Consider the following 17,636-nt stretch of genomic DNA (forward strand, 5'->3'; position numbering starts at 1 on the left):
TAGCCGACGAGGAGCAGAGGGTGCGGTGTCGTCAGTGGGTCTTGTTGCTCCATCTCATCGTCGTCGGTGGCGAGTCTGTTGATCGAACACTACTGGTCCATGTGCTCTGGCTGACTAAAATGCTCATCAAGGAATTGTAAGTGCAGCGCGGGACGGAGAGGGGGAGGAAAAGGATGGCAACGGCGATGATGACGGGGATTGTATGGAGCGGAGGCTATCAGGTGCGCGCCGCGCGGCACGGATTTCCGAAATTCGTTCCTCGCCATGGCCAATGGGGGCCAGCGCAGCGAAATTTAAAACCGATCGACACGGTGACTTGTGATCTTTAACGCAGCTGATGGTGGAGGAGGAAGGAAAGAAGATTGAAGAAAAAGAGATAGAGCGAGAGGGATGATGGCCCTTTCATCCCTTACCGCATGATTCCAGAGGTTGCACTTTCTGCACTTCTCTCTCTCTCTTTCTCTCTCTCTCTCTCTTTCTCTCGCCGAAGCTTCAAGTATACGATGGTTTCTGGTCAGTAGCGGGAAGTGCGAGAAAAGTGCAGCTTACCGAGAATCTCGATTGACCTTAGATTTCCTCGACAACCGCGTACAATGCAGATCAACATATGCGTTCGGTCATAAATCTCACAAATTTATTGATCAGTTTTGATTTCTCATGTAATTAAGATCGGCCGGGCGATACGTGCATCTTGCGGCAACGCGTCCCCTCTCCGTCCTGTGACTCAAGGACACGATTACGTTATTCGTTGATTTTCCTCGTCTCCTTGCCTTTCGATATGTAACGCTGACATAATTCGTTATTTGTCTGTTACAGCCGTGTCACTCTGCCCCTCACAGTGGAAGAGGTACGTGTCTGATCTATCGCAGGAGTCTTGCTCCTTGTAATGACTCGGTTTGAGATCTACCTGGATGTTAGATTGCAAAAACAGACAGTTGAAATTAATCTTAGCATTGCCATGCAATCAAGAAAATTCACCAATCATCTAATTGTCCTCTGCATGGCAAATGTGCCTAGCTGAGTACTTATGTAGAGTTATCTTGCATAAACAATGCTAAATTTGTAATTAGAAGCCTTTTTTATCACACAAAGACACAAGTTTCTTTATTATTATTTATTACTTTATTATTATCTGTCACTGTTTAAACTATTGTTTCTATTTTTCTATTCGTTATCTATTTTTCTCGGGGTATATAATAAAGTGATGTCCAAGAGAGATATATCTTAATAATAGTGTGATTATCATTTTATTTCAAGTATCAATTCAAGAAATAGATTCACATTCTACATATATACGATGGACTTTAAATCCTTTCTTTTTTTCTTATATTGATGAATTAAAATAGAAACTCAAATCAAAAAAATTAAATGAATAAATGGTTCTCAAAAAAAAAACAAGTCAAAGTACACGTATAAATTATATAACGATTTTAATCTACCTTGAAAGTTATCAAGAATCTATATATATTGTTTCCTCCTTAACAGTATCAAGTAGCTCAACTGTATTCTGTAGCAGAGGCTAGTAAAAATAATACAGGCGGTGGAGAAGGCATTGAAGTATTGAAGAATGAGCCGTTTACGGATTATCCGTTACTCGGTGGAAAGTACTCGTCAGGCCAATATACATATAAGATTTATCATTTAGCTAGTAAAGTGCCTGCTTTTATTCGCATTTTACTGCCAAAGAACTCGCTAGAAATCCATGAAGAGGCTTGGAACGCTTATCCCTATTGTAAGACAGTCATAACTGTGAGTGTTACGCATTTATACACATATACAAGATATTAAGTTTAAATATATTCGTAAACGTTACTTTGATTTTTCCGTAGAATCCAGGGTACATGAAGGATAATTTCGTGATTATGATAGAGTCCTTTCATATTGGCGACGTCGGCAATCAGCATAATGTAAGTATCATTGAGTTTGGCAAGTATTTTTAGTTATTTATGTGTTTCCTTCTTACGAACAGGTTCACGAATTGCCACCCGATAAGCTTAAGATCAGAGAGGTAGTGCATATAGATATTGCCAATGATCCGGTTGCAAGTGCCGATTACAAGGAGGATGAGGATCCGTCTAAATTCAAGTCCCAGAAGACAGGACGGGGTCCTCTCGTTGGGAAGGATTGGAAACATAATGTTCAACCTGTGATGACGTGCTACAAGCTAGTCACTTGTGAATTCAAATGGTTCGGTCTGCAGACCCGCATCGAAGGATTCATTCAAAAGGCGGAACGGCGCCTGTTTACCAATTTTCATAGGCAAGTGTTCTGCTGGATAGATCGTTGGTACGGTTTAACCATGGAGGATATTAGAGCAATCGAAGACAATACGAAAGAAGAATTAGACAGGGTAAGAATTTTACTTTTTTCAATTCTTCTGTTTTTAACCTTCCAGCGGGTGCGCGCGCGTTCTCCGTACACGCGCGCCGATTTTATAGAGGAGGTACAAATAAAATCTATTTTTTGGGTCTCGGCTTCCCAAGATATTCCTTCAATGTCTTTCAGGCCGTTGATTCGCTCAGGTCGCGTTCTATTAGTGTATATTGTTTACGTAGAATCGATTTTTAAGATATCAAGGCATTTTTCTAGAAAAACATTCCTATGGAGAATATACAGGAATCGCTCAATGGTGAAAAGCGAGGGAGGTGCAAGTTGTGCAAAAATACAACCATCATCCTCAAATGCAACAAATGTTTTCATTTTACTTACGAAAAACATTCGACGACAATTATTATTTATAATAATTATAATAAGACTTAAAGCGAATAAAACTTTTTTTCATTAATCTATTTTTTAATATAAGGTAACACCTATTTTTTTAAATAAATGATTATTTAGATATCATAAACTTTCATCGCATAATATTTATTTGACAATATTATGCTTTAACCTTTCGAATTTTTAGTCTTATTCTGCGTTCTCTGTACACTGGCGCGCCCGCTGTAAGATTAATTATTAAATCAATTATCTTGTTTTGTGCGAATCTTCTACATTCGTTTATTTTAAAAGTCGGAAATTTCGTCCGTTTTTGAAATGTTTTTTATATGTTCAATTACAGCAAAGACATCAAGGTGAAGTACGGGGTATGCGAGCTGATGATTGAGGCTTCGATAGCTTCTATTATGAACGGTTAAATCAATTTCCTTATACATGTCAACACAAATACAGACGCATACCTACAGATGTACACCCTGTTACGCTCTGTCATAGACGATTCCACAGGATTCGGACGATTTCTGGAATTTACGTGTCTAGATTCAGTGTCTATTACAAATTACTTACAATTTTAATTTATTTTACATTTACAAGCGTTTTAGATAAATGTATCTACAGTCAAAGATTATAATGTAGTTATTATTATAAAAGAAAAAGAAACAAATAGAAGGAATCAGAATCTTCTGGTTCTTTTGTTTAATGCATAATTATGAAAAGAATCTGGTTTCGTGAAAACCATCATAGATAAAAACGTTATGATTACTTAACAGCAATTCGTAGTTCGATAATAATAGATATTGGAGTTCATGATCGACAAAATGCTTGCTGCAAAGTACATAAAAAAAAAAAACAGGAAATAATGTGATTTAACATCGCGAGTTTGATCGTAGTTTAATAGTTAAAAAATTCCACAGTTTAATATATTAATGTACAATTGAAAATCTAAATGTTGCATATTAATGATCTGTATCTCGAACTATTATTTCAACTGAAAGTGTGATGTATTAGATTGTGTATTTTCGAAAGAAAGCTCGAGAGTATTTTCTCAATTCTACGAAAGTGTATATGTGATCAGGAGGATCGATTTGAAAAATTCTAAGGATCTTAAATGTATATCTATTGTTATTTCATGGGATCTCTCTACGATCCCACGAGGCAAGGTACTACGGTAGATTTCAATCTATAATGTTCCTCTATTCTTTCATTATGTTCGTTATCAACGAGCGCGAGACGTGTATATGTACCTATTCCCTAAAGAGTTAGGACCAAACTGATGGATTTTTTAATTATACTGCGATGCTAACAATAATGTTATTAACATATTACACTCTAAATTGTTTACTGAGGACGGGGAGATGATGTATTCTATGTAAAGTGCTCACACCGATATACATATACACACATATGTAGAGAAGCAGAGTTTAGGCTATTTCAATATTGGTGACAGTGGGTGAACGGCGAAAGAGTGCGTTATTGTATATATATAAAAAGAAAGAGGCATACACAATGAAATTCAAAGTATACATATATATAAATGTTTCTTTTGCATTCCAATGGATCTCTTAGTACAACCGACAAAGTATTCTGGAACGCTGCTCGTAACCTGTTACAGACTATGCGATCATTCTTAAATTTTAATTTTTTTTCTTCAGTATGTAAAAAAATATTGTGACAAAAAAAGATAATTTTGTAACTATCTCATTCATAACAAGAGCAAAGCTCGTTATATACGAGACATTTTAAAGTTTATTTTGAAAATAATTACATTTATTTTCACTGAATTGACTCCTAGAATGAAATGAGAGTAAAGTAGTCTTTTAATGGGTTGGAATCGCAGCAGCATTCTCACCTAGTAATAGGATCTACATATAATTAAATATACGATTAAAGATTGAAGAACAGTAACGAGAAGTATATAATTTAACTGTCATTTGCACAAAGTAAATGTATTCTCTGTATTTTCTCGTTGGAAGGCATGTAGTCTAAGGTAGCTTTTATCTTCGTATTCATGTACGAACAGTGGTAGTCGCGACAGTGCACATAGTATTTGTACTCAATGTATCAGACACATACGAGAAAACAGAGAAACATGGGCACGTATTTATTCACCATTTTATCGACGAGAGAAAACCGATCGAAATAAGGCACATCTGTGTCGTTCAAACAAGCTCGTAACTTTAATGGAGTCCGTCTTTGTTCCACGACTTCGTCGTTCGTTTTGTTAAATATGAGAGTTTCACACATGTACGCGGTTCGTATTACACTTGTTATCCTATGATAATAGTTATTTAAATAGATTCGCTGTAGCTGCTCTTCTAGATGTACAAGCAGGGTAGAAAAAAGATCGTGGATAGATAGAAAAAAAGAGTCAAGGAAAAAAATTCCGTATCGCTGCCAAAGGGCTAATAGTGAAATACCAGATGTGTATGTGTATATATGTATATATGCACGTGTATATGCGTTTTATTTTCTTGCATACTTACATATATGCGTATGTGTATGTGTGTGCGCGTATGTGCGTATGTCTCGATCCAGTCAAGTATTTAGCCAAGAGTTAATAAAATTAGAAGGCATAGCATATGAAATTTATTTCCACTTTTCTCTCCATATAAAAATATAATTAATATATACATATATATATACAAAATCTAATATTAGATGCAATACGTACAAAATACATTTTGCTCTCTCTTTGGAATATATAAAAGAAAGATACTGAAGCATTATCTTACGTGAGTGAGTCGTGCGATCTCAATTGAGGCCGTACTCTTTGATGAGATTCGCAGCGATCACAAGTCTCTGGATCTCCGATGTGCCTTCATAGATTTCCGTGATACGCGCGTCCCTGTAATAACGTTCCGCCGGCATATCCGACACGTATCCCATCCCTCCCAGAATCTGTAAGCACTGATGAGCGCAGAATGTGGCGGTTTCCGATGCTGACAATTTGGCCATAGCGGCTTCCTAGCAAATAAGAAATTATTTTGACAGTAGATCAAGACAACGAGAGAGCCAGATCGCAGGTGTGTAAAAATTTACTTGTATCGTGATATCAACTTCGGACTTTTCTTAGTTTGCAACTGAGGAGAATGTAAAACAGATGGACACAAGAGTTTGGCAAAAACCGAACTTCGATATAAATTTTTACATCTGCAAACTGGCACTCATTAAGCCTTCTACTTGAGATCTTATACTCGAAAGATCTGTTCATTTCCTGTGGAAATTACCTTATTTTTTTCTCGTTTAAAAATGATTTTATTGCTTTGATCTGTTACTGATTAAATTGATTAAAGCTTATGCTATCGTGACTACTTAAAAATTTTTTCTATGCATTCATAGTAGCGCGCTTACCTTGTCCGATAAGATACATAAAATGTAATCATTAGAAAAATATATGGAATAAGATTACAATTTTAATATTACAATATTATACATAAGATAAGAATCCAAAACAAATTCGGCCGTATTATCTAAAGTGAATATTTTACTAAAATGAATTATTATTTATCTCCAAATATTTATAACACACCTTTGTGTACGGTTTACCACTATCCTTAAGTTGAGCCGCTCGCCACGTCAACAGTCTTGAACTTTCCAATTTTAGAGCCATATCAGCGATTTTTTGTTGAATCGTGTGCAACTTGATGATCGACTGGCCGAAGGCTTGGCGTTTGGACGCATAATCCATTGCGCAATCCAAGGATGCTTGAGCTATGCCCAACGCTTGTCCAGCGATTCCTATTCTGCCAGCATCTACAAAGAGAATATTACGTTATATTTGAATAATTATTACTCATAAAAATCCGTGTAATGATTGTCACATACCTAGAGCCATCATTGCGATTTTAAAGCCCATCCCTGGTTTGCCTAAAGTGTTATCTTGCGGCACTTCACAGTCCTCGAAGATCAGGGAGCAAGTGCTGCTACCTCGTATACCCAATTTGTCCTCTTTCTTACCCAGGCTCAGGCCTGCTGTCGGACTGTCCACTAGGATAGCGCTTATACCTTGGTGCTTCTTGGATTTGTCAGTCGTCGCAAAGAGAACTATTGCACTGGCTTCGAACGCATTTGTTATCCACGACTTGGTACCGTTAATCGTATAAACGCTGCCGTCCGCTTTGGCAGTGGTAGACGCTGCACCAGCGTCAGACCCATTACCTGGTTCACTGAGAGCAAAACAGCCGATCTTCTCACCGCTCATATAGGGAACAATGTATTTTTCTTTCTGTGTATCAGTCCCGAATGCGTCTATAGGGCCTAAGAAGAGGGAATTTTGCACACTCATTATAACTCCAGCACTTGCACAACCTCTAGAGATTTCTTCCATAGCTATAGCATAAGCCAAATAATCTAGTCCTGTTCCATCTAGTGCTTCAGGGATGCATAAACCCATAAGACCCAGTTCGCCCATCTTCTTGATCTGCTCCTTTGGAAAAAGATGTTTTTTATCAGACTCTGCTGCGATAGGTTTTAATTCCTCCTCGGCGAAGTCTCTGCAATTACAAATTTTTAATAGCGATGATAAATTTTATTTAGTAATTAATTATATCTACACAAAGTAGATAGGTGTAATCTATTGCCTATACAATATTAAAATACCTGCATGTTTTGTACAACATTTTATGTGTGTCTGGCAGCATAGAATGCGAGGTAATGTGTCGGCTGACATTGACAATGCATGCACCTCTGGACACATTATTTGCTGTAATCAATATTTAATAATAATCTCTATTCTTTGTAATATTAGAAAATACTCGATACTCACCAAGTAATCTCAAGCACTGCATTGCCATTGTTTTTCGTACTGTCGTTGACGTTCGATGGAGTTGTTATAACCAAACTTTCGGACTTTGACCCGAGAAAATACAAATAATTGCACACGGTACGATATATTCATGTATATTTATCTGTAATAACTTATGTGCATATATAATATTTTTAACTGCCACATTATTATAATTATGCAGCAAAGTTTCTATCTGTTTCTGTTTGTTTACTATTATACTATACTGTTTACGTTATGATAAGTCAGATGCAGATCGTAGATCAGTCGCAGATCGTTATGGAATCTACCTATCGTCAGCCGATAAAGTTGATGTACAGAAACAAATTTAGAGTATCGAAGGCAGTGATGTATACCGAGAAGTTTTTGAGATTATAAATAAGCAAATACCATTAGATTCGTTGACAAACAAATCTAAAAATATAATAATATACTGTACAATGAAAATACATTTATCGAGTACATTTGAAATACATTTTAGTTGACCTATTATTCTATATAATCGAATGTTTTAATATGAATGAAAGATTTTCTTAAATACGTACAAAATTATACGATAATAAAAATAATCATTTAATTATTAAACTCTATAATAAAATAATACTTTAAAATCAGTTAGATTTTATCAGTTAGATTTTATGTTAATTTTCTACTGAAGTTTCCTTTCGTGTTTTATAAAAATGTAGCTTCGGTAAGATCAGGTTTTTACATAAAAAGCGTCTGCCTAAATCCGTCGCTTATCAAAATAAAAGGTGAAGATTTGATAAAAAATTCCGAAAATGGCGAAAATCTATCTCTGTTTTCGCGCCGTCCATGCGCCGACGGTGCCGATCAATATATCGTGTAGGCAGACACAAACGCGCGCACGCACGGTCGATAGCGACAAGCCCGTTCCTATTCTGCCCGTTCGGATCCTGGAATTCTGCGCTTCTGCAAGAGAAGAGTGATACTATTCTTGCACGTCGGTGAAACAACAAAAGAATCTGTCACGATGTCGAGCAGCAAGTGCGTGAAACAGCCGCGTAAGGCGTACACCAAGGAACAGCACGAGATGACGCACTCCGAGAAGCTGAGGCTGATTGACGATGAGCTGAATTCCTTTTACAAGTACCAAGTCACTTTTGACATGCGTGAAATTATTCGTGAAGTCGTATTACATTTTTGTTTTATACTTTCAACGCGCTCTTATCACCTAAAAAAGAAATTAAAAAATTTGTATCAGTGACGATAATTCCAAAATTATATAAGATAGAGACGTTTTTCCAAATCATTATTATAATCATTTTTGTAAAAAATAGATTTATGGAGAAAAATTATTTCTACAATTACGCATGATAGAAATCTTTTTTTTTTCATTACTAAGGCTGTGTTATTGTATCCAAAATTTTTTCACAGGTACTGCCAACAGGCGGGCTTCACCGAGGAAGAAATGGACATTATATGCCAGCCGCTCGTGGCGGCGATGCGTCGCTCATGGTTGCAACTCGTCTGTCGTGGCACCCTGGTACTGATAGTACTGGGTACACTGGCGTGTCTTGCAGCTCAGTTGGACTTCGTTGGTACTCATTTCACCGCTCTGAGCCGTCTGTTGCTGATAAAAGTTTTGCCAATTTGGAACTGGCAGCCGCTCTATTATGAAAACTGCATGATTAACAATCCCTTTTACAACGATTACACCATCACGGAAGAGGATTGCGTGGTATGCTTCGTATTTTCAGAATAAGAAAAATCAATCTTTGCGTTTGAGAAAGAGGTTCTGTTGCGGTTTTTAAGATGTAATATTTTAAGAGGAAATATCCAAGATATCTAAGATTTACGCTTGGATAATTGGCAGAGAATTTTCTTGTAGACCTGCGAGGCGTTGGAGACGATTGATCGTCTATCGGACGTTCGGTATCGTAATCTGGTTGACAATTACCTGAATCGCGACGCACCGGCTATCATCACCGACGCAATGGACTCGTGGGCAGTCATGAATACCGATTACTTCTGGTTTGATAATATCACCCATGTGAGTAATAAATGAATTTTGCTGCCTTATTACTATAAATGCTTAACTTCTTCAGGAATCAAATTGAAGAAAAAAAAATGTAGATAACTTTCACTTATCGAAAGTTGAATTCTCTTCGAAGAAACAAAATTGTTACAGCAAAGAATTAGCGTGATATTTGCAAAGACGATCCTATGTGAAGAAACATTATTTTTCGACGCAAACAGCTCTACTTGGAGAACGAGCGGCTGATGGAGACGGTACCCTGTGCCCTGACCTCGAATCTGCGTACTGGTTCGTCTGATCTTGCGGCATTTCTTCGACGCGTACACGCCCCCGAGGTAGCCAAGTGGTTTGTCCATTGGCAGAATTGTGACATCAACGCTGTGAAGGTGCTCAGAAAGTACTATCAACGACCGTACTTTCTCTCCAGCACGGTCTCGCCGGCGCATTTCAACTGGGTGCTCATGTCTTCGGACTACAACAGCCCGAGCTACAAGAAAGTCGAGCTCGACTCTGGTCTAATCGCTCTCGCTCAGCTCCGTGGCGCGACTCAGCTGCGTCTCACTCCTATAAATCCCTGCAACAGTTCGTGCCCTGAGTTGATCGCCGATCTGCATCAGGGCGAGATGCGTAAGTGCTGCGACTGAAATTGGACTGAAGTACGGAGCACCTTTAACAGCTCGCGATAAACCGGAGTGGCTGGCGTTCTGAAAAGGCCACACTAAACTTCTAGTGAGTTGTATAATTGTTGAATTATTTATATGTATAATAATGTAATGTATTACAAAATTTGCCTTTTAATTCTACGTGCTGATTAAAAGGTGTTCCATACTTCTGGCAAAATTGCATAACGACGGGCGAACGGAGGATTGGGCTGTAATGAATCAAATTTCCAATTGAAAATTTGCTTATTATATTAATTATCCATTTATCGGATAATTAATCTCGCAAAACGAGGATCAGCATATATGTATATATATATATTTCTCGGTCTTACTCTAAATCTAAAACTTTAGTATTGTCCGAGTATATTGTCAACCATTGCTGCGAGGAATCGATATTTCTGAATTACTTGTATTTCATCTGTGATGCATGCTATACAATTTTTCCTCGCTTTCATAGAAATTCAATTTGAGAGAATTACAATACCAAACATTTTTAATTTTACATGCCTCTTGAGAATCGAAAATATTTATTTATTGAAGACCTATCTAAAGTCGGATGAGATAAAATTAGCGACGATCTCGTGAATGCCATTAAGGTTTTACGATCTCAGATACGTATATTAAACTCACGCGTATTTTTGCGATAACGACAGCGTACGCGGCGATATTTTCTCATTGATAAATTATTCATAACATTGCTGCAGTCGTTTTCACGAACGTGATGTGGACGCTCGAGTACGCACCGATGCGTGGTCTGGACAACATCGCCATACTCACGGAGACCGTCTGGGAGGAAGACACGTAGATTATGTCGTCGTCCTGAGGAGATTGTCTTATCGTCACGCAAAATACTTTTAGTTCCACAATACTTTCCGACGTGACAGCTATATATCAATTTGATATATATTGTGTATTCATACTCCAGTACGACATACTAAATAAAGATTGAGCATTCTGTTTTCCGGCTGAATCAATTACTCTCCCGTCCATACTCAGACTTGCAGTGATATCTATAAAACGGAAAAATAACGTGGCTTAAGGAAAAACTCAAAAGACGAACCAATTAGCGATGCGATAAATCGGTGCGGTGGTCCATAACGAGGTATACCAGAAGTAACAACAAACAAGATTCGTTTTTTATTAATTAATCGTTTATAATAACATTGTGTGTGTTTTTTGTGGGCTCTCTTAAATCTTCTGTTTGCTCTTCATATATATGTATATATATATGTATATATATATGTATATATATATATATATATATAGAGCAGATGTTTTTCTTCTGTTTCTCTTACTTCACCTCGATCTAACAAGGAGTAAGATCGTCACGCACCGATTCATAGAAAAAACAAAGCGCAAGATTACTGAATGACAAACGTAGCTGGCGTTTCTCTCTCTTGGCATGCTTAAGAGACGACGCGATATATTTCCTTTTCATTATTTTTTTTTTCGTTTATATTGAAACGTATTATATAGTCGATTTGCGCTACCTCCTGCTCCCGCTTCATACGTTCTTAATGTCGACACGAGAGAAAGAATGACAATAATTGGCGACTAATTAACACTGTCCGGATAGCTTCGTAGCCTCCTCCTTAAACCGCCCCTCTGTCACTTTGATTCGTTATAGCGCTCTCTCCCTCCGTCAGTGAATCTTTCCTAGCGGAACGAAAGTCCGCGGTTCCCAGAACGATTGTCGTCGATCACGTCGGTATCCGTTTAAGATCGTACCAAGCCTGTGATTTTTCCCATCATTTCGATCTCAACAAACTCCTAAAATAAATTATATTCAGAGAATAAAACTGTCAAGTATAATCGCTAAATTTATCGCGTTTATCTTTCACAAGTACAATTTTTTAGGGCTTTTCAGGGCGTGTGAAGAATGAAGAATCAATTACGAAATGCTTTACTATCAGAGAACCACTCTCAGATAGTAAGACTTTGAAACGGACACTCCGACAGTATCGACGCTTGTCGACCTGGGGTGTGTATGTGTGTGTATGTGTCTTGTGTACGTGTGTGAATGCGCGGAGGGCGGGCGTTATATTTATTCTATTCGACACCTATATAGTAGGTGAAATCAACCCAGTGCCTTATGTCTAAAGGTATCTACGAAGACCGAAAGAAACGTCCGGAAAATTGTGAAGGATTGTTGGGCGCACCTGCGTTCCTTTCAGCATTCGAGAACTCGTTCGCACGCTCGCTCACTCACTCGTTCGTTCGCCAGTCGATTTCAGTCCTCGATGCCGATCGCCGCGATATCAAAAGAGCTATACGGATCGTCCCATTCAGAGGCTAAAAGTCGGTAACGATGAGAATGTACAATGAGATATACAGAGGCATGAGGCTCGATAAACGATCCCAAGAAATACTCAGTAGATCTGCCGCGACTGATACCGCTAAGTTGAGGCCGACGATCCGTCATCGCAATCGCGCAGAAGGAAAAGATTAACATTCATCTTCGATAAAACTTACAACGAGAAGACTGTCGGATATGGAAACATTACAGACAACAATTCACATTCGATAGGACATTGTAAGATGCATCACTAGCTCTATGAGATTAGAGGTAGATTAGAACTGACCATTTAAAATTACCCATTGGACGCGGATCAAAAATTCGGACTTTTAATTACGAATATCACGGCTTTCAAGATGTAATTCATAGAGGAGATCCAATGATTATGTGATATTCTTAACGCGATGACGGATCAGGAGCCTTCAGGAGCGAGACCATCGCGTAATCCTCGCGCTCGATCGTCTCGTCGCGTCTCGCTATTTTATTGTTCTCGTTAAACGATCGAATCGCTGGCGCTTGGTCTGGACCACGCGAAGAGGATGATGAGCGTCGCGAAGATAACTTCGTTCAAACGCGAGATACATTAATGAGTCCGTTCGCGTGAAAGTCATATAGGTGCGTTTTAGGGTGATCATATCTAAAAGTCTAACGATGATAAGTAAAAATGCTTACTCCATTCTCTTTCATTTTCTCTTTCTCTCTCTTCGACTTTGTACCGTAAGTAAAAGCACTAATGTGTGCGCGCCGCATCGACGATTAGTTTCTCTACTTTTCTCTCTTCTCATCAACAATATTTTCTTTTCTTCTTCGAAGACCCGCTTCCTGCCGGAACCCGCTCGACATCTCGCGTCGGTGCTCCCATAATTCTCTTTCGTTTCCTCTTACTTTTCCTCCCTTTATGCCTATAATCAATTTTAAGTCCGTAACAAATATTTATACTTTCTCGCTCGCGCGAAAGAGAACTATACACGGCTATATTATAGAGATACGTGGGTTAACGCAGAAAACAATCGAAGAAAGACACATAACGACCGCGACATATGTGAGAGATTACACACACTCGCTATTAGCGTCTTGGTACTCGTTATAATCACCCGCGGTACCGGAAACTTCGATATCAGTCTTTTATCTTCACATCGCCTGAATCAAGATTACTAATCAGATATGAGTTCGGTGCTGTCGTAATACAGTGCGAAAATTATCAATAGTGAGGTGGAGGGGGCGGGAGAAACAATAAATAAAAAGCCGCAGAAGCGAAAGAGGACATGTGCTCTAATAATGTCGATATCACTCCGATTTCCACTCGGTTATTACTCGAATTGTCCAATCATATAGTTCTATAAACAAGTATTGATATTCTTTCTCTTTCGCTTCAAAATGCGCGTTTATGTATAATTTCTAATGAAAAAATGTAACGCAATCAAAATAATTGTGCAAGCGGAATATCTGTCGTTGCAAAAATTATGGTGCATTAATATTTTCGCGAATTTATCCACGCGAATAGTCGCATAGAAAGCGACGGATTCTCTCACGTCTCTCGCGCGATCGTCCTATGTTACACGATTGGATCTGATTGGTCGATTATCGGATCCATCGGACGTGCAAAGCCGAGCGTTATAGTTCTATCATATTATCACGCAACAATAAAATGAAAAATAAAAGCAAGGAATGCTTTGACATTCGAGTACCGTTATTCTGTCTACTTTTGATTTAGACAGACTCACTCCATGTAGTGTAATCATTCATGCATTAACTTGTGTAACGGCAACACCGCGTTAGGGAGATACATCCATCTTTTGCAATTAATTTCTATATATGTATCTTAATATTTACAGCGCTTGCAATCTTATTATCATTTAAATAATGATCTTTCCAGTCTTAATGATTTGCGCATGGAAATCTTTGATTCATAACAAATCATCATATCTACCGCGGACTGATTACATGATGGAAAAACGAGCTGTACAGTTATTTTATTTAGATAGTGAATTTCAACTTTTCTTTAATGATAGAGATTTTATTTTGGTCCATAATGACGTATACGTGATGTTCCTATTATGCGGCTCATTAATATCGTTCCATTTATATGTCAGACAGTCGTCAATGTTACTTTTATTATTTTTTTTAACGTCGTAATATTAATCCTTTCTCTCCCTCCTCTAATTCTAAATTCTAACAAAGTGTAATTGTAACATCATTACGTGAAATGTATTGTCTCCCAAAAAATCATTAAAGCTGCAATGAGACACGCCCTGATAGAGATGAAAGAATTGAATCGCGAGCTTGAGTTTTCTAGGAATTGCTTCGGCTGCGTTTCACTTAACGCTCGCAACGCTCCCCAAGTAGCAAAGTGACGTCAAATGACGTCTTAATAACGTTTTAATGACGTCTTCAACGTCAGTAAGACGTCATTAAAATGTTGCCTTGCTACCTGGGTCGTGAGCATCGTTTGTCTTATTTAACATTTGATAAATGACAAGGATGAAATGATTCCACGAGCGTTGTGAGCGTTAAGTAGAACGCAGTCATCATATCTCAATGGAAATGATTATCTCCCTACGCAGTGCTCCCTTCTTTTCAAAATCTTGAATTTGTCTCGCTGTATATGTATATTCACCGTCACCGAAAAACATACGAGAAGCGAGTACACACACAGGACAAGCGCGAGTAATAACAATTAAGTACAAGATTGCGTCAATGGCATGACATTGATAGCGGTGTAATAATGATCATGATGATAATAATGATGATAAGGTAAATACGCCGGTCGGGGGAGAATCCTCCGATGATCTTGTCATATATTATCAAGGTCATGACCTTGAACTTGGTTAAAACTTGTTGGAGGCCACTCAGGGTCAAGATTTTTGGAGAATTCTCCTCTAATCGGCACATTAGCTGATGATGATGATGATGATGATGATGATGATGATGATGATGATGATGATGATGATGATGATGATGATGATGATGATGATGATGATGATGATGATGATGATGATGATGATGATGATGATGATGATGATGATGATGATGATGATGATGATGATGATGATGATGATGATGATGATGATGATGACAATAATGATAATGACAATGATGATGATACTAATGATGACGATGAAAATAAATCCATAAAACTACTATATAACTGCCTATGTAACTACCAAATAACTGTCATATTACGTATTTACATAGCAGTTACATGGCAATTACATGGCTGGGAAAATGAAGATAATGAGGATGATGATAATGATGATGATGATGGCGGTGATGATAATAATGCTGTTGAATGATTCGATAATGGATCCGGAAAAGATTTGTCGCTCTTCCTCCGCCATATTTTTTTGCTAAAGATATTTTGGCGAAAGAAAACAATCGAAGGTAAAGATACTTTGTACAAAATACGATACAAGTAGCGATGTAACAATAGTTTGCAATAGTTAAATATAATATATGTATATATATATATATGTATATCTGTATATGCATATGTATATATGTATATCCCGTTACCATTTAGTACGCTATGATCTCCCGTTTCATCTGAATTGTCTCTCTCACACACACAGTTATGATATATAATTATCGTTTGATACGTGGCCGATTTGCCCGCCCCGATCGAAAGATCGTAGCGTTTCGTGTCTACGTTTCATTGGTGTCTGACGTTGCTTCGTATTCCATTTCGTCTTAAATTTTTGTGCGCCATTCAAGACAAATCCGATGATAAAAGGTTACGTCGCCGTTCATCCTCGGGCATCATCTTGGATTCGTTCGATTCTCTTCCAAACAGGCGATCCTGATTCAGAGATTCATCCGAGCGGCCGAAAATACGAGGCTCGAGGATCTCTTTCTCTCTCTTCTTTTCTCTATCTCTTTCGCGGCCCGAATGCGACGATTCTATCCGCGTGCAGGTCCATTCGGGAATGCTGGAATAAAAGCGAAGGACATGGGATAATGTGAGGAAATACGCGAAGAGGGAGGAGGGGGGGGGGTCCAGTCTCATACACACATACACGGGAACAAGAGAAAATTGTCAAGACGAGAGATCGTCATCATTTATTCGTATATGCGCCGCTGCGGCTCTCGATATAGCGCGCTCGATTTCCACGAGAAAAAGAAAAAAATAGCTAGAGGAATTATCGATTAGAGATATGATTATTGGTTGCTGCTGGGTGAGACGGTTCTCCCAAGGCACACCCACGTTGTCGCGTTCTCACTTCTATACGGCGATATGATTATCCCTTTGCAGATCGGCCTCTATCTCTCGTCTGTGTGATGAAAGATCCAACTTTAACTTGTCTAGTTTCGCTTCGCCAGTGACTCGTTTTTGTATATACGGAATTTACATTAATGCGGAATGCTTCTCTCTCTCTCTTACATACACTCGATATAATCTGCAAGGTTTCTTTTGTTACTCCGAGAACCGAACGGCGCTTTGAATAAAACAAAGAGGACGAAGAGAGATTGGAAGAAACAGTCGCGCAGATACGCGATTTACATGATTTGCGCCGTCGCTTAAAGTATGTTTCGCAGATAGCATTCCATAATATTGACTATCTCGTGTATGTTAGAAGATTCCGCGACGGACGAGCAAGTATCTCTTCAATGGACCGCGCAGCATCGATCGAGGATCCTACCATCGCGTGAAGAAGACGAAATAGTAGAAGATTTCAGAAAAGGAGGATTAAGATAAAGTTCGATGAATCTTGTACGTGTCTCTTGTCTCTTCTCGATCGGTAGAATCGTCAGTTGAGTCTCGGCGTGGAGTACCTTTATCTCATCTTGAGCTATCCGCACCGTTCTTTCTTCCTGCCTCTATCGCAAGGTTCGTCCTCGATTTATATTTGTCCAGCGACGGTTTCTCTTTATTTTGCAGTAGTTAACGATTATTAGTAGCGAGTAGCAACAATAGCAGCAACAGCAATGGCGCACTTTTTCTCGCCTTGTCCCCTTTGTCTTCAGTAACAACGTCCGACGAGATCGCTTCTTCGTTGCATATTTTCTGCAGTCGAACGACGTTCGTAGTAATACTGATTTACATGTGATTGACGAGTTGACTTGCGCGCGTGCGGAGCGCGAGAAGAACGAAAACGCGGCAATGCATCGTTATTATCATCATTATCGTCAACACCGTCACGTCGCCAGTAATCGCTCCTTCTCACTTGCCCAATCCGAACTTCATGA

General features: G+C 38.5%; 3 protein-coding genes across 6 annotated transcripts; 2 read left to right on the plus strand and 1 right to left on the minus strand.

Moving 5' to 3' along the window:
- Window positions 1–6: 6 nt before the first annotated feature.
- Window positions 7–3,556, plus strand: vib (phosphatidylinositol transfer protein vib). Its single transcript, XM_018445744.1, has 6 exons — window positions 7–136; window positions 817–847; window positions 1,486–1,749; window positions 1,830–1,907; window positions 1,970–2,350; window positions 3,059–3,556. Exons 1-6 carry the CDS (start codon window positions 120–122, stop codon window positions 3,101–3,103), a joined length of 816 nt encoding a protein of 271 aa, XP_018301246.1. The 5' UTR covers window positions 7–119; the 3' UTR covers window positions 3,104–3,556.
- On the minus strand, window positions 3,166–7,627 carry Arc42 (Activator-recruited cofactor subunit 42). 4 transcript variants are annotated; one of them, XR_001936564.1, is made up of 7 exons: window positions 7,481–7,627; window positions 7,315–7,417; window positions 6,541–7,208; window positions 6,245–6,468; window positions 5,448–5,679; window positions 4,825–4,987; window positions 3,623–4,577 (listed from the first exon to the last, which is right to left on the minus strand). XR_001936564.1 is itself a non-coding variant. In XM_018445743.1 (6 exons), exons 1-5 carry the CDS (start codon window positions 7,506–7,508, stop codon window positions 5,467–5,469), a joined length of 1,236 nt encoding a protein of 411 aa, XP_018301245.1. In that variant the 5' UTR covers window positions 7,509–7,627; the 3' UTR covers window positions 3,166–3,236; window positions 5,448–5,466. The 4 variants fall into 4 exon arrangements, 3 of the variants coding, with proteins under 3 accessions (XP_018301245.1, XP_018301244.1, XP_018301243.1); XM_018445743.1 differs by lacking the exons at window positions 3,623–4,577; window positions 4,825–4,987 and adding an exon at window positions 3,166–3,236; XM_018445742.1 differs by lacking the exon at window positions 4,825–4,987.
- A 569-nt stretch (window positions 7,628–8,196) lies between these two features.
- Window positions 8,197–11,143, plus strand: LOC108721275 (uncharacterized). The gene is made up of 5 exons (XM_018445746.1): window positions 8,197–8,605; window positions 8,894–9,197; window positions 9,348–9,509; window positions 9,716–10,121; window positions 10,861–11,143. The coding sequence occupies exons 1-5, from the start codon at window positions 8,490–8,492 to the stop codon at window positions 10,959–10,961; spliced, it is 1,089 nt and encodes a 362-aa protein (XP_018301248.1). The 5' UTR covers window positions 8,197–8,489; the 3' UTR covers window positions 10,962–11,143.
- The last annotated feature ends 6,493 nt before the right edge of the window (window positions 11,144–17,636 follow it).

This window comes from Mycetomoellerius zeteki, unplaced genomic scaffold (genome assembly GCF_001594055.1).
Source record: "Mycetomoellerius zeteki isolate Tzet28-1 unplaced genomic scaffold, Tzet1.0 scaffold164, whole genome shotgun sequence".
NCBI classification, from domain to species: Eukaryota; Metazoa; Arthropoda; class Insecta; order Hymenoptera; family Formicidae; genus Mycetomoellerius; species Mycetomoellerius zeteki.